At 41.2% G+C, this 27,355-nt stretch overlaps 1 protein-coding gene across 1 annotated transcript; it reads right to left on the bottom strand.

The window, feature by feature from the left end:
- Window positions 1–1,365: 1,365 nt before the first annotated feature.
- Window positions 1,366–7,904, bottom strand: NEURL3 (neuralized E3 ubiquitin protein ligase 3). Its single transcript, XM_075207353.1, has 4 exons — window positions 7,833–7,904; window positions 4,829–5,296; window positions 4,660–4,710; window positions 1,366–3,354 (listed from the first exon to the last, which is right to left on the bottom strand). The coding sequence occupies exons 1-4, from the start codon at window positions 7,861–7,863 to the stop codon at window positions 3,011–3,013; spliced, it is 894 nt and encodes a 297-aa protein (XP_075063454.1). The 5' UTR covers window positions 7,864–7,904; the 3' UTR covers window positions 1,366–3,010.
- Between the last annotated feature and the right edge of the window lie 19,451 nt (window positions 7,905–27,355).

Below are 27,355 nucleotides of genomic sequence, written 5' to 3'. Positions count from 1 at the left end.
TAATTACTATACCGCTATCACGCTATATAGTAACAACCAAAGATATAATCAACACAGCGCAGATATCCATATATAGCGCTTACAGCATACACTAGCTTACTACAGATCATCTAGCTAGTGGGATAAATAAGAATATAACAACTAGATTAACAGTAGACTCTGGATGATATAAGAAAGCATATATATGCAGATTTATTTCTGCTTAGCAGCGCACTTAATCCAATATAGGAGTTACTCATCAAGATTGTTCTCTCACGAGATTATAGAAGTAAATCGGCAGAGCATCCAAGTTTTAACTTTCACTATTTCACTATAATTATTTCGCTAATTTTATACCATTTTAATTCATTTTGATTAAAAGTTATATTTTAATTTATCTTCCTCCATCATGGTTATATGTAAAAATAGGAATTAAAGTGTACCCTAGTAATTAACTTCTAGTCTTCTCTGCTCTGTATTCAGAAATAGTAAATGGTAGCACCCTTCTCTTATATTTTCACAGAATATACTGTTAAAAATACATTAAAGAGGGAAACTTTCCCATAATCTGTGCGATAGGACAAGCGCCTTTCTATCATAGCCAGGATTAACTTTTTCAGCAATTTGTGCTACAGTAGCTCTTCTGTGGGATTGGACCAGACAGGCCAGGCTTTACTCCCCATGCATATCAATGAGCCTTGGGCGCCCATGACCCTGTCTCCAGTTCACAGGTTGTCCTTCCTTGGACCACATTTGGTAGGTACTAACAACTGCATACAGGGAAGACCCCACAAGACCAGTCGTTTTGGAAATGCTCTGAACCAGTCATCTAGCTATCATAATTTGGCCCTAATCAAAGTCACTCAGATCCTTACACTTGCCCATTTTTCCTGTTTCTAGCATTTCAACTTCAATAACTGACTGATCACTTGCTGCATAATATATCCCACCCATTGACAGGTGCCACTGTAGCGAGATAAGTAATGTTATTCACTTCCCTAGTCAGTAGTTTTAATGTTGTGGTTGAAAGTGTGTATATATAGTTTAATCCATTGACTAATAGAAGGATACAAATAGTGGCAACTGTCAAGACTTAATGCTGAAATTTAATTTAATTTGGTTTTAGGGTGAGCTTGAGCCCTATACAATGCGGTGGCCTCATCTTGTGGCCTAAACAAAGTACCTCAGTGCTGTCATTGCTTGCTGTTATCCTTCCTGTATAAGACATTAGACATGCACTAAATCAACCTACTAAACTACAACTCCTAATATGCTTTGAGGACCTGCAAATGGAGAATTACACAAATAGAACACCAGTTATACTTGCTATAACAACCAATGTTCCCATTTACAGGGCTTTTGGTTAATCTTAAGAATACCATTACATTTTGTGTATAAAAATATCTTTATTAGTCTGCTGTAAAAAAATCCCATATATCACATATCAATAAATACAAAAATATGTTAGACAACATAGGTAACCAGCATAAATATGGGCAGCACGGTGGCTAAGTGGTTAGCACTTCTGCCTCACAGCGCTGGGGTCATGAGTTCAATTCCCAACCATGGCCTTATCTGTGTGGAGTTTGTATGTTCTCCCCTTGTTTGCGTGGGTTTCCTCCCACACTCCAAAAACATACTGGTAGGTTAATCAGCTGCCCTAGTCTGTGTGTATGTAGGGAATTTAGACTGTAAGCTCCATTGGGGCAGGGACTGATGTGAGTAAGCTCTCTGTGCAGCGCTGCGGAATCAGTGGCACTATATAAATAAATGGTGATGATGATGAAATATAATTATCTTAATACAGATTTTAAAAATCACATAGAATAAAATAGTTGAGGCATTTCTGAATAAAACTATACCCTATATGTGTGCTACATAATCAAATGTGGCAAATGCAGCAGGATGATGTCAATATTGTCCATGTCCATCTATTTTTTCATTGTCCTCTGTTCACCCTTCTATCCCCTACGTATTTGTTTACCCCATTCAACTCTCCAATATTTCTCCATTCATCCAGCGCAATCCCCTCGCTCCCCAAAATATTTTCATTCTCCATAAAGTCCCTTTTCTATGATGAGTACACCGGCTCTTATTTCTCCCACATCCAACTACCTTTCCTGACCTTATTCTATTTACTTCATCCATTATTTATCTTTCACTTAACATCCTGCACCTGATCTTCTTTCCTTCATCTCTGCATCTACCCTTATTTTATTGGATCTACTTCGCACATGCTGTTATTTCTCTTCCACCACCTTCCATTCTTTTGCCTGCTTTCAATTTTTTCCTTCCTTCCATCTCCTTATCTATCTTTTTTTCTCTTCTAATCTGCTTCCTATTCCTGTTTTTCCTTCTACTCTTTACCTTCCTTACATCTTCTTACCCATCCTTTTCTTTCCTCCACCCAGCTTGGTCTCTCCCTTCTCCCTTCTTCCTTCTATTCTATACCTGATCTCCTTTCTCCTCCATCTAGCTAACACTATCTGACCACCTCTCTCTCAATAGATAAAACATTCCTGGTCTTTTCTTTAACATTCCGCTACTTCCATTTCCTCATCTCTCCCCCACATCATTTATTCCATCTATATCCTCCCTTGCTCTTCCTACTTATACACCTTTTATCATCCCCCAATTTTATATTTTCTTTGTCTACCTGCACCATTTTTTGACCACTCTCTATTCTGCTCCGCTACCTTCCCTTCCTTTTGATTAATTTCACTTGGTGTTATATATACAAAAAAAAGTACTTTGTTAGTTGTAAAAGAGCCTGAATGAAGCAGCTAACAATATTCCAGTATTTTCCAAAGCTACAGTTAGCTAATTTCTCTTGTAGAAACCATCATACAACTGATGTGATTGATACACAAGTTCTTTGCTCCTCTGCAGCTGTCAGTGCCCTGAAAGGAATAACACAGTAGATGTTGGCCAGCTTGGCTTATAATGTCCTTATCAAGCGCAAGTGTAGAAATACTGCTCTGATGTCTCAAAAGCAGCATCTGAAGTGTGTCTGGACCAGGATAAGTTCAGGTCAGCTACCCTGGCTGAGGAGCAGGGGCATTTCCCCAACATTCCGTGTGCCGAGGATATTTTGGCGGCACAATGGGCAGATATTGCTCTGTCTTTTAATTTGCCGGACACATGGCTGGCAGAAAGAACAGTGTCTACAGGGTAACAGCAAAGTGTCCGCTAGTCTGTCCTGGCAGATCACACAGCTGGGCTCATCTTCTCGGAAAAGATGTAAGTTCATTGCCTCTGAATGGAGATCCATATTTTTAGATTCTTGCATGCAGTGATCTTTGTGTCGAGGTGTCTCTGAAGTTTGGTCCAATGCTATGGACAGCGCGTTGTACCTTGTACCCATTTCATGGTGCACTGTTGAAGAAGTAAATAGGACAGGTCAGGACTTTTTTTTTAACAAATAGGCACAACAAGCCTATGTCTAGGGCAGCATTGTTCAGTGGTCAGTTAGAAACGTTACCATGTTTTTACCTATTACTTTTTTCCTACATGGTCTTTACCTACCATATATTTAAAAATAATAGACGAAAAGGTGCTGGTTAAAGAGACATAAGCATGTGACGTACATAATTACTAATTTATACTCCAATCTACTCACAATAAGAGTTATAAGCACTCTTACCTAAATGGCCCTATAACAATTTATATGAACAATAAATACTTGTACTGAAATGGACCTAACATCCCCACATAAAAATACATTTGTGTTTTTCACACTCAGATATCTTTAATTTATTAGTTTAAGCATGCCCTTTCACAGCTTAGTGCAAGCATTGCTCCCTTCCGTGTTTCTCAGTCAAGCCTTTATATCATCAGGTATCAAGAGTTGTTTAGTTTTCTTGCATTTTGATATGACACAAAGCTCCCTGCTAGGTACAATTATATTATAGAGAAAAATAGAGAGAGAAAGATAAAGAGAAAGAGAGAGAAATGTGTCATATCACAAGGTAGAAAAGTAAATATCTTCTGATTATATAAATATATGTCTGAAAAAGCCAAAAGGATAGCGCAATGTATTTAGTGAAAACTGCACATACAAGCCAATAAACAAATGTCAACTGAAGGTGGAAAGCCCTTGTAAATAAGCATTTATCTAGAAAACTTTTGCAATTTAATATTAATTATCCTCCTCATAGCTATAGTGGCAGGGGCTATCTTTCTCTAAACAAGATTCCCTTGTTTTTTACCTCTGGTTTGTTACTATACAGCAGCAATAAAAAGAGATTGAGGTATAAACATCACTTCTGAAAAGTCCCTGCAAACTTTTCACATACATAAAATCTTAATTCATGGTAACTGAAGAGAGACAGTTGACTAACTGAATCTATGTATGGCAGCTACAAATAGGAAAGGAAATATAATCAGTTAGAAAAATTACATATACACTGATTATAATGAAGGTAAATATATATATATATATATATATATATATACATATATATATATATATATATATACACATATATCCCGGTGATGGCTCCCACTGTCAGGGTCTAGTAGATGGATGTTAAATTGTGGGCATTATACTATGAAGAACGAAGCAGGAACAGGGTGTGATCCAGGAAGAGGACAGGGAAGGTTTGTGGAGAACAGATGCTCATGTCTCAATGTTCCCATCTACACCAATAAATCAATTAACAATGAATAAAGTGAACTGACCTTTGTTTTGGTGGCAGGAACATGACGGATCCCGGCACTTTGATCTGAGGTCTGAAAAAGAATGTGTCACATTAGACTAGTCACAATGAAAAACTATCTCTCTTCTAATTCATACATGCTGAACAAAATAACACTATAATATACAGTATTATACTGGTAGACCACTCACCAAGAAGCTGGATGGCCTTTGTTTGACCATACACATCCAACATGGCCCAGAGTTGTGTTCTTCTCGGAATGCCTGAGAACAGCATCTTGGACTGAATCTGCCCCCTCACTCGATAGAATGCTTCTCCTTTTCTGTTCACCCAGAAACACAGTTCAGCTCCTTCCCTGCACAGTTCCTCCGGAATTGCAATGGCCCAAAACCCATGAGTAGTAGCAAGGTCAGGGCAGGCAAAGGGTGGCAGGCAGTTACGATCAATGTCACTGGGATTAAAAGAGGTGAAGCCCAGTCGTATGGCACCATGCCATCGCGGTTCAATTTCCAGGACTTTTATCCAAATTTTTTCTTTGGGGAACAAGGGTCGATTTGAGAAGACCAGTCCATCGTGGAAGCTGTGGATTCGTTTGGCCTGGTGGAGGCAACTATTGAAAGAGATATGAGAGCCCCTGCAATGGGGGTGGAAGGAGATCCCTAAGGATGGAAACAAAAAGATGGAAAGAGAGTCAACAATCTGAAAATGTTATGTTTTGTGTTGTGTTGTTTTTAGATATAAATAAAGTGTGATAGATTTTTAGAATGTATTTATTTATCCTGTATTTTCAATGGGAAGTTTTGATTATCTGAATGTATCCTCATTGCTTTCATTTCCTTTGCAAGTATTTGTTTTGTACAAGACTTGCAGTGCCTCTTTGTAGAGCAGAGTTTATCGGGGGAATTCAATTAGCCACAAAGTGTTTCGTCGACATTCCGGAGACACTTTGTGGTGGAGATTTAGTGATAAATCTCCGCTCATTTTTCCCTTGTTCCCCACAGAGGTGCGAGGAGAAATGAGCGGAGATTACTAACGTATTATTAGAAAAAGTGTGCAGAACAACGTGGTTGATTGAATCAGCCCAAAATGTATGTTCTGGCTGTTGGTTTTGGAACTGTGATCTAATTCTATTTTGTTTCTAATAATAAAATGTTTTCTGATTTATTTGTGTGCCTGATAATCTCTATTTTTGGAGTTATTATATATACATAGTGCACTGCAATTAGTCCAGATGCAGGATGCATGCCTTTAACTAACTATGTAAGTATGGATCATGAATTTGAATGAATTACAATGCAGCATGTATGTACAAGGTGCTTCCAGTATTAAATGGCTAGTTGACAATCAGTACAGCAGCAGAGTGACCCTGAATATCGCATTCAGATATTAGCAACTAAGCACCAGCAGCGCTGTTAGCAGCAGCGGAAACCACATAGGAAGTGAGAATAAAATCCTTTAGATCCATGTGATTGGTTGCTGCAATATACAGCCCACTTCCTCATTACTACCCTCAGTTGTGGTTAGAACACAACTGCAAAATAAAATAACTGGAATAAATGTAACAAACATTGGAACCAGGTTCAATGTTGTGCAACACTACTTCTCTGTTTCCCACCTGTACTCCTACAACAGAGGTAGTAAAGATAAGCTGCAATAAACCTATAACGTGTATAACTTCACTGCTTTATATTTGGTGTGTAAAACAAAGCTTGCATTCTGTCTTAGCTGTAAAGCATATCCGGTCACATTATGCAGGTGTTCCTTATCTAGGCAATACTGGGATAATAAGAGTTACACATTAACCCACCAAGCTGCCATATTACAACATCCAATCTCTGGAAATCTCTGGAAATTCACTGTACAATGCTGATGCTGGTAACACAATACATTGCACTGTCCAGTCTCCTTCTGTTGACCTACTATTCCCATATTGCATAAAACTAAATCCAAGGGGCTTCCCAGTTTGCTGCCACAAATGAATGTCAGTCTCCACTATAATGGGAACTGCAGCTTAGTAACCATACCCCATGGTAATTTAAGCATTGGATGAGTGCAATATTGTAATCTGATTTCCATGTATAGCCCTAGTGCTCACAGATTATTACAGAAAGCTTTAACTCCCATATTTATAATTAAAATGGATCAATGACTTCAAAACGCAGGTAAAAATTATAGTAAGAAACGCATTTGCAATTTACGTGTTTTATATCGCTTTTTTAAAAGGAGATAAACACCAGTGGGTACGAGGCCTTAGTGCTGCTGAGAAGCGGATTACATGTTGTTTTTAGCCGTACGATTGCAGAAAATCACTTGTAATGTTTCAAGTTATCTTATTATTGATAAAGATATGAAAAACTGAATCTTTCATCTCATGTAATAATAACCAACTCCTTAATGCTATTTAATTTTTTGTTGCATGTGGAGTACAATTATCCCTGTATGGTCTGCATAGAAACATAGAAGTTGATGGCAGATAAGAACCGCTTGGCTCATCTAGTCTGCCCATTTTTTGTAACTACAACCCATATTTGATTCTTTATAAGGATATCCTTATGTCTATCCCAAGCATGTTTAAACTGCTCTACTGTATTAGCCTCAACCACCTCTGATGGGAGGCTACTCCACTTATCCACTACCCTTTCTGTGAAGTAGTTTTTTTCTAATTTCCTTCTAACTGTTGAACATGAAAATGATGTTTGTTCTGTTGGAGAGGGTGCAACATACATCTGCCATGCAGCGGGCCCTATTATCTCCATGGGCCCCGATGCACTGCACCAGCTGCACTAATGGTAGTTCAGCCACTGGTGTAACTAACAAGGAGTCATCAATAGTTATTGTACATGTTAAGTACACAGAGAGAAACTGATAACTTTGCAACTTTCTGTTGAAATGTTTCCATCTCATACCAATATGACAATATGTGAATAAGAACAATATAAATGAACAAAGTTTGCAAAACATCATTTGTTGCCATTCCCCGTCTTTACACAACCATAGGGCATATTTTCAAGCAGCCTTTCTTAAAATACTGTTCCCTTAGCTGATTAATAATTTACATACTCCAATGCTTCTCTTGTCCTTTCAGTAGCTACACCTACAATGCTATGTCACAAATGCATTAAAAGCTCAGTCACTGAGAATGAAAAAGAAACACACACATAGACACACATAGACACACTTACACACAGCACTCACCTTGCCTTGCAGAGCTGCAGGATAACCCCATGATGGTTACTGTAGAAATATGACTATACACACATCCATGTGTGTGTGTGTTTATATCCAGCCCTGTGGGCGGGCTTAGGATGGGACAATCCCTGTGTATGTTACACCTACTTTCGTTTTCTCACTTTTCTTCACTTTACAATGTTGGAAATTCCCTAACGGGGAAGTGCAGAGGCAAAGCTGCACAAAGAAATTGCAGAAGCATGACTATATCAGATATGCGGTCACTTGCCAATAAATATATAGACAAAATTGTGTAATAAAATGAAAAATGGAATCTAAGTTTTGCACTTAGCCTTTGAGTCCAACATTTTCTTTCACTAAGATATTCACATCCCTCCTTTACTTACCTATTTAGCAATTCAATTTCTATCTGTATTTAATAAATAACGTGCTCTTTTTAAGCTTTTCATGGCTGAATATATTTTGCAGGATCAAATGCAGAAGTGCAAGCGGAATTGAATCTGCTGCACTACCCTTAAAGTGATTGAAATTGTTTACTGTTATACTAAGTTCATTCACTAGTCATATGTGATCTAGGGCCTGATTCATTAAGGATCTTAAATTAAGAAGTATCTTATTTAAGTCTCCTGAAGAAAACCATGTTACAATGCAAGGGGTGAAAACTAGTTTTCTGTTTTGCACATTATAGTTAAATTCTGTTTTTTCATGTAGCACACAAATATCAACTTTAAATTTCAGTGTACAAATAAGATACCAAGTATTTGTTAGCTACATAAAAAAACAGTCAGTATTTAACTTATGTGCAAAAGAGAAAACTAGTTTTCACCCCTTGCATTGTAACATGGTTTTGTCCAGGAGACTTAAATAAGATACTTCTTAATTTAAGATGCTTAATGAATCAGGCCCCTAGTCTTTTTGTTTGGAGGCAGGGATGGTTTACTAATGATATTAAACTCATAACATATATAAAAACATGTTATCATCATATATAGTGCCACCAATACCACAGAGAACTCCCTCACATCAGTCCCTGCTCCATTGGAGCTTACAGTCTAAATTCCCTAACATACATATATACACAGACTAGGGTCAATTTGTTAGCAGCCAATTAACCTATAATGTCTTTGGAGTGTGGGAGGAAACCAGAGCACCCAGAAGAGACACATGCAAACACGGGAGAACATACAAACTCCACACAGATAAATACATGGACAGGAATTGAACTCATGATCCCAGTGCTGTGAGGCAGAAGTACTAACCTCTAGGCCACCATGCTATGCTATGAAATGTTTTGCCAATGATTTATCTACCTACCACTGTAACTTTACCTTCTGTGTAATTTCTACTTCTTCCACTGTCTCTCAGAAGGGCCCATTTAATATGATGCTGTGATAACAAAGATTTCCAGTGATTCTCAGCTGCCCAGTAATACTTGCTGGCAGTAGTAGAAGAACTCTTAATGCTTCACTGACCAGTCTTGGGTCCATTTGTGCGTGCGCGACCTGGCAATTGCCGGTTCACACATGTGCAGGGGATTGGAAACCCTGTCTTGGGCTTCTATTTCCAATAGTAAAAAACAAAAAATTCAATATTATAAAAATATTAATCTTTTGCAGCCATTCATGTTAATAATACTGTAGATCATCAGGGTGCCCCTGGGTGCAGAAACACAGGAGGTGCCATCTGTGGTTCCCTGTAATTGTTATCACTGTTTCTTTTCCCCCACAGCCATCACTGTACTTTTGATGGCTGCCCCCTCCCCCGGCCCTTCCACCTTGCTCTCTGTGCTATGTGTGGGAGATCTGTATCCCTTCTCTCCTCCCCTCTCCTCTTTACACCCCTTTTCTCTCTCTCTCCCCATTCCCTCCCTCTCCACCCTTCCCTATCTCTCCTTGCATACAGGGAGGCAATTTAAAACATTGGTGTTCAGTGGGCAGCAACAGAGCAGCCAATCACTAGGCTGCCTGTTGCTGTATGTGCTGTTCGGCAGACAGGAAGTATGACTTCACTTCTTGTCTGCCTGATGTGAGAAGGGTTGCATCTACATCCCCTTCACCGTAGGTACCCGGTACATACACTGCATGGTAAATAGCACACTCAGGGCTAGATTTACTAAGCTGCGGGTTTGAAAAAGTGGTGATGTTGCCTATAGCAACCAATCAGATTCTAGCTATCATTTTATAGAAGGTACTAAATAAATGAAAGCTAGAATCTGATTGGTTGCTATAGGCAACATCCCCACTTTTTCAAACCCGCAGCTTAGTAAATCTAGCCCTCAGTGTGAGCCAGCTAAATCCCCTTTACTAAAGGTACCTTTTGGCCCCCTGCTGGTCAGGTCATGAATTGGAAGGGGATTTAATCAGCTCCATAATGATGTGTCTAAATCCCCTTCACCGTAGGTACCTGGTACATTCACTGCATGGGAAAAAGGATTTAGCCAGCTCTTAGTCACACTTGTACTGTCTTATATTACTGAGGTTGTTTTGGTGATGGTAGTATCAGTACTAAATAGCATGAAAATGGATAGTATAATATGTGCATTATGTCTTGAATTTGTTTCCAAGTCAACCCGATAAAATAATATTTATTTAGACATTTATTTTTTAAAGATAAAATGTACATATTTCGACAACCTTTTAAGAGTTAATTTCTCTTGTGGTTACTCTTTAATGATTCATATGGATGTGTAGAGATCTAAAAACAAGATAATTTTAGAGTGAGAAATAGAGAAACTGAAAATACAGGGCAGCAACAGCAAGAAATGCAAACTGAAAGGTCAATTCAAAGTAAAGAATAATGTGTAAATATTAGCCCATGAGAAAAGTTATTTACAATAAATATTCTATGCTAGAACCTTAATGCACATCAGCATGCATTAGACATATATAAAGAACCCCCTCTCCCTCTCTATTCACAGAACTTGTTTCTACTAGCAGACAATTATAGTTGCCAGCTCATTTACTTGGTGTTACTTAGCATTCTCTATGTCTGGTGCATGTAGATTTGCTTACAGGAGTTGACTATTATACTTGTATACTTTGTAGTGGATGCTTTAGGTTATGTTTTAATCATACCTGCCCACTCTCCCGGATTGTGCGGGAGACTCCCTAATTCTGCATAGATCTCCCGCACTCCCCGGTTGTTTTTCCTGCATCTTGCCACTTCCTAGTGAAGTGGGCAAGATGGGGTCCTCCATGACGTGACTTGCAGAAAACCGCGTAATATAGGCTTTGCCACCTAGGTCTTATTGACGCGGCTGCGCAAATGCATCATTGGCGGTGGTACCAAAATGACACTATCCCCTGCCCCCCCCCTCCATCCTTACACTTAACCACCCCTCCAGGATATGTTCAGATTTTAGTGTTAATTAACATTTTAAGTTAAAAAGTACTTGGATATACCCATGGTGTATATTTTGCTCAAGGGGTACATTATTAACTACAATGGGTCTGGTGACTCCCCAGTCATTGGCTCCTGTCCATGATGATACCTCATCCCTATCCTTAATCCCACTGCAACCATACTCAAGAAGGGCACTGGGAGCAGGTATAGCAACTATCATAACAGAAGCGCATAATGGTGAACAAATTAAGTAAGCAGACAAGAGGAGGAATGATTCTGAGGATGCCCTATCACAGTAAAATCTTATATATATAAATCATTGGTCTGCTTGTCTCCCCATTTATGCATTCAGACACCCCTGCACCCATTGGGATGACACCAACGCGAGATGGTCCTGTTGGATCCTGGCCAGGTTTTATGGAGGTTGGTGTCGCAGTAGAACCTCCCGTTGGTGTACGCTGGGCATAACTTTGACCTGGCGACCCTGTTCTGGGCCTTCCACTAGATGGATTTCAATGACATTTAATATAAAAACAAAAACGACTCTGGTCAGCCACCTAATGGGTGTGTTGGAAGACCTGCTAAGCTTCTAATTATTTTGAAAAGGTTGACAGTTACATCCAACTCATTGATAACTTAATAGCTTGAAGATTTAAACCCAGGCAATGCCAGGTACTTCAGCAAGTAATTAATTAAACAGGATCTTTATTGTTAATATTATTTGCAGAATTATCTTTCTTTCAATCCCACAGCCTTTGTCTCTCAGGACTTATTGTGGTGGGCACAACATGCAATGAAAATTAGAGTGCACCACATTTGTGCATGGCAAATTTAGAATCAGACACACACCTAAAAGATATAGTTAGTAGCACACTGTACAATTAAGCGCCGGTGGAATTATGATGGATTAATTGCAAATCGCATTACAAATTACCAGGGGCGGATTGGGAACTTAAAGTGGCCCTGGAAAAAATTCTTGAAGTGGCCTCAGGTGAGCAGGACCAAATCAACTGTAAGAGGGGCCAACACAAAAGTAGGCGGGATTTAGAACTACTGGAATGTGGTTGTAGTTACATTTAGGAAAACCTCTATGTGATGACTTATACCCCATTCATACTGCACCAAAATACCGGATTTTTCCTGGGTCGAGCTCAAACGACCCAGGTCTTGGTCTAGTATGAATGGTACAAGTGAAAAATCCCGGGTCTAAAAACCCGTGTCTTCAACCCGGGATTTATCAAGGGGTAATTCCCGGGTCGAACCCGGGTTGCCTGCACTATGAATGGTGCAACCCGGGTTTTTGCATAGGGGAGAGAGGGAGAGAGGGAGAGAGGGTGTCAAAGTCAGCAAATTGGATAAAGTCATTTCAATTAAAGTCTAGCAAACTTGGTTGTCTTTGTCTGAAAAGATGCGTACGGTACGCTATGACGTACAAGGGCACGCTACGGCGTGAAAGGGCGTACGCATCCACTACACGTGGCAGCAACAGTAATCGGTCTTTTACCATACATATGCACATAACAATTGGGGGCTCGTGAGCTTTGGAGGTTTCGTTGCCGATGATACGCAAGACCAACGGATTTCGGTTCCTCAACAAAGGGTGGAGACGCGTCATAAACGGGTAAGAACGCATGGTGTTCAAAACCTGAATTTTACTCTGTGTTGTGAAACCGAATGTCCGTTTTGCATTATCTAAGGCACGCTAACTAGAACCTAGGGACAAAAGAGAAAACTGTTTCTTTTTTCTGTCATTGTGCGTTTTAACTGTATTGCATTGTTTAGCGTATGTGTACTTCCTGCTGTGCGTACGCGAACTTCCGGTAAACTTGCCACGTGGTTAAACAATCGTTTTGATAGTTATTATACATGCATAGTATAATTACTTGTGAAAGCCTCTGAGACATTATTACTATTGTTGGGAACTTTTGATTTTCTGCGCAGAAAAGGTGTATAGTGTGTGATGTTGTAACGTAGATACACTGTTTTATTGTTGAGGTGCTCAGTTGCTGTCTGACGAGGCGGATTGCCCAACTGAAGGACGGTACACAGGGCAGGTATACCGAATGCGAAAACTGGGTTTTCGCAAAGCGCTACCAATAGATCGCAAGGTTTGCTAATAATTAGTATTGGTAGGCAGTGCGATCCGGTCGCACCGTTAGTGCGAATTGGTGAAGCAGCTAGGAGGAATTATACTGGAAAGGCAGGTTGATTGTATCGACTGTGCACTCCCAGCGATAATAAACTCAGCAGATTTTTGTGGTTGAGCCAGGGTATCGAGGAGCTGATAGCCCTTGGGGCCCACAGTGATATTTCTGTATTAGGGACCCTCGCCAGGGGCGAGAAAAACGAGTGAGCGCGGCTAAAGGAAATACGTTCACCGAGTATTATAGATCTCTAGCGGTGAGTATAGCAACAGAGTTGAAATTAGTAGGTGGAAAGAACAGAGCATTGCGGTGCGTCTGTATTTCACATTTGGCCGGAAGGAACAGAGCATTGCGGTGTGTCTGTGTTCCGGGTAGAAGGTATATTGTTCAACATGGGTGCTAAGCATACGCTAGAGATGGTCAGTGTACTGCCTAAGGAAGGCCCTATTGGTTCAGCGAGGTTTCTCATGTGTAAGAAATATGGTGCATATGCAACTGTGTATTGTGACACGTGGGTCAGGATGACCAAAGATTGTGATAGGCCTTTCCCAACAATAGGGAGTTTTAATGCAGAGGTACTGAATACTGTAAAAGATAAAATATGGTTGATCAAGTCAACGAAAAAGAGAAATAGACATAATGATTGTTTAAAATTGTGGCAAATGGAAGGTAACACGTGGCAGAGCAGCGAATGCAAACCGGAAATAGGCGTGGCGAAAAGCGCGCGCAAGGCGGATGTAACCATTGAGAAGCGTGGCGAACTCAGCGCAAGCGCGCCCCCGCCACCTTATGTGGCGGGAGGGGTAAGTACAGCCGTTGTTAAAACTGAAAATAGAAAAATTACTAAGTTGTACCCTGTTTTAAATCAGTTTCAATCAAGTGTATCTGAAAATGAAGATGAACCCACTGTGATTTCGGCCATTGCCCATGCTGTTAATGTACTAGAGGCTCAGCGCAAGTATGAGAAAATGGCTGAGATAGGTGAGAGTAGCGTGATCACTAGGAGTGAAAGTGTTCTAAATCTAGGGCCTGTAAATCCTGTAGCGTCCCCTGAAGTTAGTGTACCAGAGGGTGTGTTCCCGGTCCGCACAATATCAGTTCCCAATGGGAAACCGGATAAGGATGGTGTAGTTCCTTTAAGAAATGTTACAATGCATTGTCCCTGGACTAGATCAGAATTACGTTCCATTATGACTGAATTCCCAGATCCTAGAAAAGAGTTAGCTAAATGTCAGAAATTTGTTAAAGACTTAGGGAATGCTCACGAACCAACCAGTAAGGATTGGCGGGTAGTGTTGAGGGCGTGTCTTCCTCCCAATACTAACATACAAAAATTTATTGGAGATTGTTTGTTGGAGGAAGATGACACCTTGACTGATGAGATTAACCAACGGAATATAGAACAAATTGTCAAACACTTAGCCATCTGTTTTCCAGTAGTAGTAAATTGGAGTAAGATTTTCACCATTAAACAAAAGGACAGTGAAACTGCCTCAGATTACTTTGCTAGAGCTATAACAGCGATCGCATGATTTACTGGGATATCCAACATAAGTGAGGACCCACATCACAGAGAGGTAGCTGTAGGGGTACTGATGGATGGCCTTAGGGAAAATTTAAAGACGAGAGTACAAACCACATTACCTAATTGGAGAGGCGTCACAGTAGACTTCCTTAGGGAGTCTGCTGTGGAGCATGACAAGAACCTTTTTAGGAAAAGGGAAGAGAAAAGTGATAAGTTAATGACGGTAAGTATACAGGCTCTAGAAGGGGTGCACACACGACCACCAGCATACAACCCATATAACAGGAAACCTAAAGTGATCAGGTGTTTCAACTGTAACGAGGAAGGACATTACGCTAGAGAGTGTAATAAAGAAAGACTCAATACACATAGGGGTGGGTCACATAGATATCCTCCAAGAAAGGATTCACATAGACTAGAAGACTCACATCTACCCGCGCATATTACGGCAGCAAATGCTGCGCGGGAAATCAATAGTCAGCGCTAGGGGTCAGGTCATACCTGTAGTCTACATCCAGTGAGGTTAACTGAGAGTCAGAGTGAAGAACCAACAATGATAGTTGACATAGCTGGCAGGAAACAAACTTTTCTTGTAGATACAGGGGCGGCCCGATCTGTGATAACCTCTCCTTTCAATCTACAGGTGACCAGCAAAACTATTCCAGCTATGGGGGTGACGGGAAAAGTGTTACATTATCCTCTAACTAAACCCGCCGAAGTTACTATCGGGCCTCTGCATACTAAGCATTCGTTTCTCTTGGCTGCAGCGGCTCCTACTAACTTGCTAGGGAGAGACTTGTTATGTAAAATGGGATGTGTCATATACTGTACTTCAGATGGTGTGTTCCTAGATATACCCGAGAAGGTTGCACATGAGGTACAGGACATATTGGACACCCCTCAAAGGTTAATGTTACACTCTCCTGTTATAGAACAAAGTCCATCTCAAGTAAAGGGGATGTTGCTGGAAATACCAGGTTCCCTATGGACCAGAGATGGACAGGACACTGGACTGATGGCAAACGTAGCCCCTGTCATGGTCAATCTAAAAAGTGGTAGGATAGCTCCAAAAATCCCACAGTATCCATTAAAACCGGAGGTGGAACTAGGGGTATATCCTGTTATTGAGAGGATGTTACAACAAGGGATTTTAATTCGTACAGCCAGTACAGCAAATAGTCCCATTTTCCCTGTGAAGAAGAATGGGGGGAGGGGCTATAGATTAGTCCAGGACTTAAGGGGAATTAACAAAGTTGTTGAGAGCCAATTCCCCGTAGTGCCGAATCCAGCTGTCATCCTCATGCAGATTCCACCGTCTGCCAGTCATTTTACTGTCATTGATCTATGTTCTGCTTTCTTTTCAGTCCCTCTTCACCCTGACTGCCAATACCTTTTTGCATTCTCCTACAGGGGAGTGCAATACACATGGACCAGACTACCCCAGGGGTTCATTGACAGCCCCAGTATTTTCTCCCAAGCCTTACATGACTGTTTGCAATCCTTTCAACCCCACAATGGGTCTGTTCTAATTCAATATGTGGACGATTTGTTGTTGTGCTCTGATTCTTTTATGTCATGTTTACATGATACTAAATTGTTGTTGCTTCATCTTTCACAAACAGGGCACAAGGTGACAAAGGATAAAGTACAGCCATGTCAGACTAAGGTCAAATACTTAGGACACTGCCTCACTAAGGGGCTAAGACACCTGACAACCGACAGAATTGAGGCCATACAACACATGACCCTGCCACAGAGCCAGAAGCAGATTCGTACTTTCTTGGGGATGTGTGGATACTGTAGGTCATGGATCCCAGGTTTTTCTATTCTGGCATTACCATTGCAGGAGCTAGTCTCTTCCTCAAAACCAGAACGTGTCGTACACACAGAAGAGTCAGAGCAAGCGTTCTTTAACCTTAAAGATAGTCTGACAAGAGCACCTGCATTGGGAATACCTGATTATGAAAAGCCTTTTGAGCTATATTGTACAGAAGCTGATGGCTGTGCAGCAGGTGTCCTCGCACAGAAACATGGTGACGCTAGCAGACCGGTAGCATACTACAGTGCACAATTAGACAATGTGGCAAGATCACTCCCAACATGTCTCAGAAGTGTAGCAGCAACGGCCCTTCTAGTAAGTAAGAGCGAGGATGTAGTATTAGGACATAATTCAACCATCTATACACCCCATGCTGTATCAGCTCTGTTAAATTCAGCCCAAACCAGGCATGTTTCTTCAGCTAGATTCACAAAGTGGGAACTAGCCCTGATGGCACCCTCAAACATCACCATCAAACGATGTAGCAACCTAAATCCAGCTACATACCTTCCGTATGTGTCTCAAGAGACACAAAGGGTGGGAGGTGAGGAGACCCTGGTTGATGATGAGTTAGGCAAGAATACTGACACGCATGACTGTATGGAACACCTGAATCAGACCTTTACTGCAAGGCCCGACATACGTGACACCCCCTTAGAAAATGTAGATTTTACGTTTTATACAGACGGAAGTTGCCATAGACAGACAGAGACAGGAGAGCTATGTACTGGTTATGCTGTTGTAGACGATCAGGATGTGGTAGAAGCTGAACCCCTTGGCCCACCTCACTCAGCCCAGGTGGCGGAACTAGTAGCACTAAGGAGAGCGTGTGAATTGGCAGAGGGTAAATCAGCCAACATATATACTGACTCTAGGTACGCCTTCGGGGTAGTGCATGATTTTGGGGCCCTTTGGCATCTTAGAAACTTTACGACAGCAGCAGGTACACCAGTGGCACACTCACAACACATAAAAGGACTTCTGACAGCGATACAGTTACCCAGAACAGTAGCCGTCATAAAATGCAAAGCCCATACCTTTGAAGAAGACCCAGTGTCATTGGGCAACAACAGGGCAGACGAAGCTGCTAAATGGGCAGCAGGGCAACCTATGACTGTATCGACCGAGACTATGATGGTTTTTCAGACATTAGACACGCAGAAATTAATTGAAATGCAAGATTTGTGTTCCCTGCAGGAGAAGGCGGTCTGGAAGGTGAAGGGATGTGATCAAGAGTCCTCAGGACTCTGGAGGGATGGACAAGGTAAGCCTGTAGCTCCCCGAACATACTATCCAAGCCTGGCTGAAGCAGCACACGGCCTGACTCACCTGGGTAAAGAAGGTATGTGCAAACTGGTGAGAGCATACTGGTGTGCTCCCGGATTTTCCTCTCAAGCTGGTAAGAAAGCAATGTCATGTCTTACTTATTTGAGGAAAAATGTTGGGAAAACTATTCCAACTGAGCCATCCCACATCCCTCCTACAGACGGACCTTTTCAGGTAATACAAATTGACTATATCCAATTACCACCGTGCAGGAATCTAAAGTATGTGTTAGTGTGTATTGATGTGTTTTCCGGTTGGGTAGAAGCATTGCCGGCAGCCACTAATACTGCTGTGTTCACTGCAAAGAAAATCGTACAAGACTTTGTGTGTAGGTTCGGTATCCCTAGAATCATTGAAAGTGATAGGGGTACCCATTTTACTGGTGATATCTTCCAAAATATGTGTAAACTCATTGGAATCAGTAGCAGACTTCACACCCCTTACCGACCACAAGCCAGTGGTAAGGTGGAGAGAGTAAACGGTACTATCAAGAACAAACTAGGTAAGATAATGGCTGAAACTGGGTTGGCATGGCCTGAGGCTTTGCCGTTGGTCCTCCACAGCATTCAAACCACTCCTAGACCTCCTCTTAATCTGTCCCCCTTTGAGATACTGTTCGGACGACAACCTCATTTGATCGTGAGTCCACAAGACGACTTAAAGTGTAATAATGAAGTGACTGTACAATATCTTATAAGAATGAGTAGACAGCTGAAACAACAACAACAAAAACTAAAAATGCTGTCACCTGGTATGCCAGAAACGAACTGTCATGATGTTGAACCTGGAGACTATATTATGATCCGCAATTTCTTACGTTCAGGTTGTTTAACAGACCGTTGGGAAGGCCCGTACCAAGTGCTGCTGACCAGTACTACATCACTGAAGGTTGCAGAGAGAGACACTTGGGTCCATTCCACCCACTGCAGGAGAGTCCATAATCCGGAGAAAGTGCAAGACAAGACTCAGACCGACGACATAGAACTGTCACTTGTGAACCTGTTCCGGGAGACCTAAAGCCTGCAGTTGAGACACCTGAACCAGAGACGTTGCCTCAGAACTATCTTTCCAGCGATGGAGTGGCGGTTTTTGTTTTTCTTTTGTTCCAGGATTTTCCTTGTTTTTACTTTTTCTAGGACATTCTATTTTTGTGAAGGAGGATGGAGGACGGAGGAGAGTTCTGGGAGTGATACGGATGAAATGGAGGCCGAAGAAAAGTTAATAGGATATCCTGAGCAGCCCATTATCAAACTTGGTCCAGGGGTTATGAAAAGGTCTGCTAGCTCAGGAACTCGGAGGTAGTGTGAGGGGCTATTGTCTGATGAGTATTGTATCTGCAAGTTCTGCAACTCCCTAGTTGAAGAGAGATGCATCCAACGATGCCAGTCCCCCAGTACTCTGAATATAGGCGGGCATCCTTTGGAGGATTATCACTCCCTGGTGGGTAAGGTACTAAACCAAACCGAGTGTTGGGTGTGCTCTCATGTGCCTCAAGGGCAGCATAACATAGGACTAGTGCCATTCCCTTTAAACATATCCGAAGTACTCGAATTAAGGGGTGGGAGGCCCATAGAAGGGAGGTGCAATAACACTAGGTCCTCTAGTCTGACGCTTCGACAATACTCCATAGGCAGATCTTTGCTGTGCCTAAACATATCTCATGCAAAGCGCCTGGAGAATTGGGAGGCTGACCTATCAGATCAGACAATGGCTCGCCACACTCATTTTAGAGAGAGACTCACAAGGTCACTACTAGGCAGGAATGCTGATGGAAGTCACAAGTTAGGGCGTATAACCAAACATAAGAAGGTATCTATTGGAAAAGTCTCTACAGATAAATGTGAAAATGTCATTAATGCCGACACATGTCTAGAGCAGATGGAGACACTAGGCATGGGTACTTTTATCAAAACTCTGTGTGACATAATTCATGGGCATACCATCCCTTATGTTATCCTGAGAATGTGTATTTTGTTTGTGGAAGAAAAGCTTATTCCTGGGTGACTCCGAGTTCCAAGGGCTTGTGTTTCCTAGCTAAACTGGTTCCTGAAATCATGACTATTACTCATGAAGAAATGGTAGATATTCACAAGACTACATCACCACCATACATACACACACAGTATGAACACCGTGGCAAGAGAAATATGATTCCTGGTGAGGAACCCATAGCTAAAAAATTGATTAGTGAAACTGCTGGTTTCCAAGTTATGGTTGCTCTAGATCTCACCAGGACCGCTCGGGGAACATTAAACTTTAAATATATCCAAGACCTAGCTAAATTAATAGATAATATCACCGAGATGTATGATGACACTTTCAGGTATACTGGAAGGGAGCTACAAGCGTACAAAAAGGAGTTGGTGCAACATAGACTGGTACTAAATTATCTCACCTCTATTACTGGTGGGTACTGTGTGACACTGGCCACCCAGTTTGGTGTCAAATGTTGCACGTACATTACTAATAATACTGAAGACCCTAAAGAGGTTATAGACCGGAAGATGGATGAAATTTTGCAGCTGAAATGGGAATTTCGAAAGAGCCATAATTCTTCGTTATATGAGGTCGGGGAAAAGGTGGCGGGTTGGTTTTCATGGTTGAACCCAGCAAAATGGTTCTCCGGTCTGGGGGAGTGGGTACAGGAAATGATTGCGAGTGTAGGTAAGCTCCTTCTCCTTATACTGGGTGTCATCTTAGCAATTGGTTTAGTTGTCAAATGTGTTCCTACTGTGTTGAAGTGTGGAAAACGGTCTCATGGGAGTAACACTGAGAAAGAGACTGAAAGGGTGGTACCAGATACTGAGATCATGGTCTGTGAAGAAGTATTGTATAATCCTGAACTTGAAACGGTGATTGGGTGATAGTTTATTACACTATCAAAGGGTGGAACTGTCAAAGTCAGCAAATTGGATAAAGTCATTTCAATTAAAGTCTAGCAAACTTGGTTGTCTTTGTCTGAAAAGATGCGTACGGTACGCTATGACGTACAAGGGCACGCTACGGCGTGAAAGGGCGTACGCATCCACTACACGTGGCAGCAACAGTAATCGGTCTTTTACCATACATACGCACATAACAAGGGAGAGAGAGGGAGAGAGAGATTTTTTATTCTTCCATATTCCAGCTTTCAGCCAATGAAAAGTGCTCTGGTGATCACTCCCACAAATTGCCAGGGCACAGACTTGTGCAGTATGAATGGGGTCAACCCAGGAAATTCCCGGGTCCAAGGTGCAGTATGAATGGTGTTTCTGAGCTGGGACGCTCCGAGCCCCTGCAAAAACCCGGGATATTGCAGGGGCGGCAGTATGAAAGTGGTATAAATAAACATTGGGTCATTACTAAGGTAATGCAGGGAAAAGACTGCCAGTCCTGTGTTACACAAATACATGAAACCTTTTGCATTATCTGCAAATGGTTTATACCTCTCTGCTCCAATCTGTTTATTGTCTACTAACACATTCTTCCAATATTCCTTTCATAGAAACATATCTTACTTTGTTTAATAAGTTTATCTATTATGAAACATCAGCACACTGCTATAGCCAGCAACATATCTGCCATTCTTACTGTATATAAAAATGCAAAAGTCATAGTTGCACACATTTGCAAATGTATGTTGAAGCCACCCGCCACTCCAAGGCGCTTTTGCTAATAGGGTGGTCCTAACTCTAAACAATGAGAGTCCCATATATTTGGGCCATACATATGTGTTTTTAAATTGAGAGCTAACTTACCAAAGAGGCATCCCAGAAACCTCCAAACAGCAATCCAATGTCAGCACTCCCCCTCAGCTACTGACATCAACATGCCTCTCAGACAAATAAAGAAATGGAAGTTGCTCAAATCAATTTATAGGCTATAACAGGTGCATGAAAGGGTGGGGTTATCCTAAAAGGAACAAACACAGAGTGGCTTTAACATACATTTGCAAATGCGTGCAACTAAGACTTTTGCATTTTTATCTACAGTAAGAATGGCAGATATGTTGCTGGCTATAGCAGTGTGCTGGGGGATCTCTCTGTGTTTGTTCCTTTTAGGATAACCCCACCCTTTCATGCACCTGTTATAGCCTATAAATTGATTTGAGCAACTTCCATTTCTCTATTATGAATCATGTTGGCACAATCGTATTTGATCAGTCTGCCAGAGCAGCATATGAGCACCTCACGCACTGTTGCATCTTCCCCTGACATCATGAGCTGCAAACTACCAGTAAAATCTCTCTATATATAATATATAAATATGTGTACTGTGTGTTTCAAAAATAGCATTAAAAATAATCCTTATAATAAATGGCTATCAAGTGCGATCTGATTGTGCGGCAAGAAAACGCTTCTTTTGTAACAATTGTGTATGAGCCCTACATATGCCCAGTGACTTGTGGTGGTTTGAATCAACAACAGTGCAGGGAGGGTTGGCTGAAAATGGCATAAGTGAAGAGGAGAGCTATTCCAAGGGTTTGAACTTCCTGTTCATTTGTGGGATCAAATGAAGAGAGGGTGTCAGAGGGTGCTACAAAGGAATTGAGCTGATTGCTTGACGAGGGAGATGATAACATTTCAAGTCTGATCTTATCTATTTTGTCCTTGAAATAGGAAGCAAAATCCTGGTCACTGAAGGGTAGTCGGAGGATTTTTGTTGGGAGGATTGAGTAGAGATTTAAATGTGTTAAAAGGGGATTTGGGGTTAGAAGCCTGAGAATAGATGAGAGATTGGAAGTTTGTTTGTTTTGTAGTCTCCAGAGAATTTCTATAGGAGTAATAGGTAGCAGTATATGTGATGAAATCATTAGCGGTACAAGATTTACGCCAGTGACATTCTGCTTTACGAGAAGGTTTTGTAGAGTTTGTGTTACTTTAGTGTGCCACGGTTGGTAACGAAGTCTATGCGGAGTATGTAGTGTCGCTGGAGCCACGTGATCAAGGGCAGTTGCTAGGGTTGGGTGAAAATGGGGTACTGCCCGACCAGGGGAGAAGTCATGGCAGTTACCATCTGTTGTGACCAATTATTTCACAATGGAAAATTACTAGGGAAATGTTCAGGACTGGCACAGTAGAAACATAGATCCTTATCTTGTCTTAGCCTAGGTTCATTTCAGAAAGTGAGCCTCAAATCCTCTTGAACTCCATAGGTTCACCCTGAATTATGATTTCAGAATCATTTATTTTGAGTGTCAAAAGAATGAGGCCCGGACTGTGGAGCCAAAGTGCGTAAGTTAAAAGTTTCTGTGGTTGTCTGTTCTGTGTTCAGAAAGACAGCAATTGATTGATATGCATCAAACATAAATTCTACCAAGTCATCAAGATCATCTACACATTCAAGTTCAACTGTAATTCATATTTCAGCCCTAATATAAAGCCAGGCTGCAGAATTGTACTGAGCATCATCAACCCATTTTCTAAATCCTGTAGTGTAGTCCAACACAGTTCGTGCTTGTGTGTTAGAGATACCTTGGCTGACAAACGGTGATGTGGATCATTAAAAGCAGCAGTGAACACCTGCAGAAAACTGAACAAGGAATTAAGAACTGGATCACTTCTTCCCAGACATGGTATAGCCCAGGCCAGGGCAAGCCCACCTTTATTAGATCTATGGCGTATATTCTGGACCTCACCTGGAAAATCAGTTGATGTTGAGTGAGCAATAGTTGGATTTGCAAACACTCACCACAAAACCTTTCCAGCATTGTAACCCATGTTCCTGGATCTGAACACAGACTGAGCAGTGGCTTGATATGGGTCGAGGCTGTATATTCAATATTTAGTAATTGAGAAAATTGGTCCTGAAATGTATTAATTTGACTGTGCATTTCTTTGATAATTTGAGAACTGCTCAATCCAAATCAGAGCTTGCAATGGGGGCTATTATTATTATTATTATTATCGTTTATTTGTAAGGCACCACAAGGTTTCCGCAGCGCCGTACATGGTACAAACAGTAGACTATACAGGGTAAGACAGTACAGAACAATAAACACAAAGTACCAGTACTTCAGAAATTCCAGGCAGGCAGATACAGTAGAGACAGAGCGGAAGAACAGGTATGGAGACAGGAGGGAAGATGGGCCCTGCTCATACAAGCTTACATCCTAAGGGAGGGTAACCAGAATCAGGTACATAAGGGAGCCAGTGAAGCAGTAGCATATAGCAGTTCATGGGCCAGATTATCATATAACGATCTTTGCAGGGCCCTCTTAACAACATTATGGGCCCCTGGGCAAAGCAGTGCACCGGGGCCCCTATATATATGTATATATATATATATATATATATATATATATATACATAAAAAAAAAAGTGATTATATATATGGGCCTTGCAGCCAAGGGGGCCCGTCAGTAGCAGTGCAAAAAAAAAAATATCCTGAAAAAAAAAGAAGAAAATACTTACCTTGCGGTCAGCTGGTGATCCAGCTCCCTCCCTGGTCTCCTCCTCAGTGCTGCGCTCCGCAATGGATGTCGGGCGGGCGTGATGACGCAAGGTAAGTATTTTCTTCTCTTTTTTTTTTTCAGGATTTTTTTTTATGCGCTGCCTCTGACGGACCCCCGGACACCTGCCCATTGTGCCCAATGGGAGAGACGGCCCTGGATCTTTGGACTTAAAAGACACCATGTAAAGATTCCTGGACCTGTATGGCACAGTAATATAAGGCTGGGTACACACTACAGAAAATTCTCCTGATGCAGTATCGTTAACGATTTTACCAATGATTGACATAATAAAAAAAAAGTCGCGATCAGCATGCCATTCATGTGAACACACTAAACGCGGTTTACAAGATTTACCTTCAGATCTGTGCTCTTCATCTGTCATAACCATAGGCTGAAAAGATTGTGACTCTGCACACTCCATAGAGATCTATAGACACTGCTGGCCATGAGTGCATATTCACTGCAGAATTGGAATGACATTGTTCCATCGTTGCACAAGATTTTTAGTTCAGTTTAAATATCAACTCAAAAGATATGATGAGCTTTGGAACGATAATCATTCAGCATTGGAGCGTACACACTAATGCGTAATTGGGCCAAATGGTCGCTTATCGTGTGATTAGCCCAATAATCGGCTGAAAATTAGTGTATACCCAGCCTAAGCTTGAGGATGCAGATGAACCCTAAAGTCTGTATGCTGTGCAGCAAATAGTAGCAGTGGCAACAGTAATTTATTGTCTAAATCATAAGCAGAAGTCAGTATTCCATTATTGGTCAGCATGTCCAATAAACAAAACATTGTAAGCAACTCAGACAATGAAATACACAAGCAGCGTGACATGACTAAGCACAATAATCTGGCACTGACTGAGTTTCAGATGATTGGTATAACTTATTAGTTACAGGAATCAGTGTGTGCTGTGGATGGGTGTGGGCTTTAAGCCACTGTTCTTATTTAATAAAAAAAAATAGAAAAAGCTTTTACCTTTATAATAGAGATGTTCACTGACCCCCGTATTTTGGTTTTGGTTTTGGTAGTGGATCTGGACTATGTTTTGGATCTGTATTTTTAATAAAAAGAGCTAAAATATGCTAAAATCCCATCATTTTGCTCTTTTATTGTTGAGATGCTCGGGCTTGGAACCAACGCCACCCAAACTTCACCGATCTGAGCCGGCTCGGTACTTTCACGCGCCCTTGAAAATGAAAACTAGGCAAAACGTCATTGTTGCGCCATCAGATCTCACGAGTTTTGGAGAGGACTGGCTAAGTTCAAAGGCAAGAATTTGTAAGAGATGGACATTGATTCAATTAAAGTCATTTTATCGCTTGCAAATAAAACATTGTCCAATGCGATTCCAGTTACCTGTTGGTCATAAGTTAGCTCATTTGATCTTTTCAAAGGATGAGGGGCAACTTCCCAAATTGTGGTCTACGTGTCTTCACTCTGAATAACCAGTTCAAAGTGACCCACAATCAAAGTACTTTTGAGTATTAATCTCATATTGCTTATATCTTGCGATCGCTAGATGCGATCGCTAGATGCGATCGCTAGATGCGATCGCTACTCTGTCCAAACCGAGTTAATGCTGGTGAAATATGCTTTAATATGAGAACAAACTCTTTACCTTTTAAAACACCTGAACCATAAATACCTTTACTATAGTATTATCTATGCATAAATAAACAATATAATACATTTTACTAATAAATAAATGTGGATTGGAACCTTCATAACTGTGTATTATTTCAAGTGCAAGTGCAAATGTATATGTGTGTGTTATGAACCCGTGCGATGGCATCATAACAAGTGGCGTATTAGTCGCAATGGCACGGTAAAACAATATTAATCAATTTGGTTTACTTCATCCAATTATCTGACTTCGACAATCCAGACAGTAGGTTGGAAATATTGTATCTGATATATGGTTTTGACTTTTACCTTTTATCTGTTCTTTTTTAGAACCGGTCCAGCTACAGAGTAGCGAGTCAGAGGATGAGCAATCCCCTGAACTAGAGAGACTAGTGGGTATGCTTTTCCTGCCAGAAAGTAGACGGAATATTGATCAGGCAACACGGGACCAAAGCCCTGCTAAGGATTACAAAGGTCTGTTTGGCACACAGTTTTGTTACGTAAAGCATGTTGTTTTCTCTGTGGTTCACAGATTTGTAATGGACAACTCTTCTTCATTTCAGATTGTAAAGAAGTGTGGATAAAAACCTGGGAAAGAGACAAGATCCCAGCTGTGGAGAAGCACATGATGAAGTTTATACAGACATGCCAGGTGCCTGGAAAGCATGATTGTGTCACATGTATCATGGATGAGCCATCTGCAATGAGGGATCGAAACTGGTTAGCTGTGAAATTCTATACAAAGAGCCGGAAAACAACAATAAAGAGAAACACCAGATTCATGGTGTTAAAATGCACAGTGTGGAAGTTCTTAGTGTTTACCATAATACCTTATTAAACCAATAAAGACACGGACACCAGATTAACGTTGGAATAAAATATATTTATTAAATAACTGATATTAAAACTAAAGGGGCTGAAAGGCTGACGAGAGCAGGGCAGTCAGCAAACACAAAACCAATAACGGTGGAAAGGTCAGACCATTGTACCACCAACCCAGGACAATACCTTAGCTATTGGCCGGTGCGAAATATCTGTCCAATGGCAAGACTACACCCCCCTTTTAACCGCCAGTAAAATATTCAACATACTGGCCCAGAGTCCCATTCACTGGACCCAACACACGTGATGACAACACAATCCAAAAGAGGGAGTAGTGACCTATGATGAGATAACCCAAGCACCATATGCAAACTTACCGACTGCACTGCTCTCCCACCCACGCCGCAGAGATTACTATAAATGCAGCCCGCCAACCACAGCCCTAAAAACAACTCTGAGCTTCCAAAACAGCTGGTCAATAAAAA

This window comes from Mixophyes fleayi, chromosome 4, assembly GCF_038048845.1.
Source record: "Mixophyes fleayi isolate aMixFle1 chromosome 4, aMixFle1.hap1, whole genome shotgun sequence".
NCBI lineage: Eukaryota > Metazoa > Chordata > Amphibia > Anura > Limnodynastidae > Mixophyes > Mixophyes fleayi.
The sequence above is the reverse complement of the archived record's forward strand: the minus strand, read 5'-3'. Positions and strand labels throughout refer to the sequence as shown.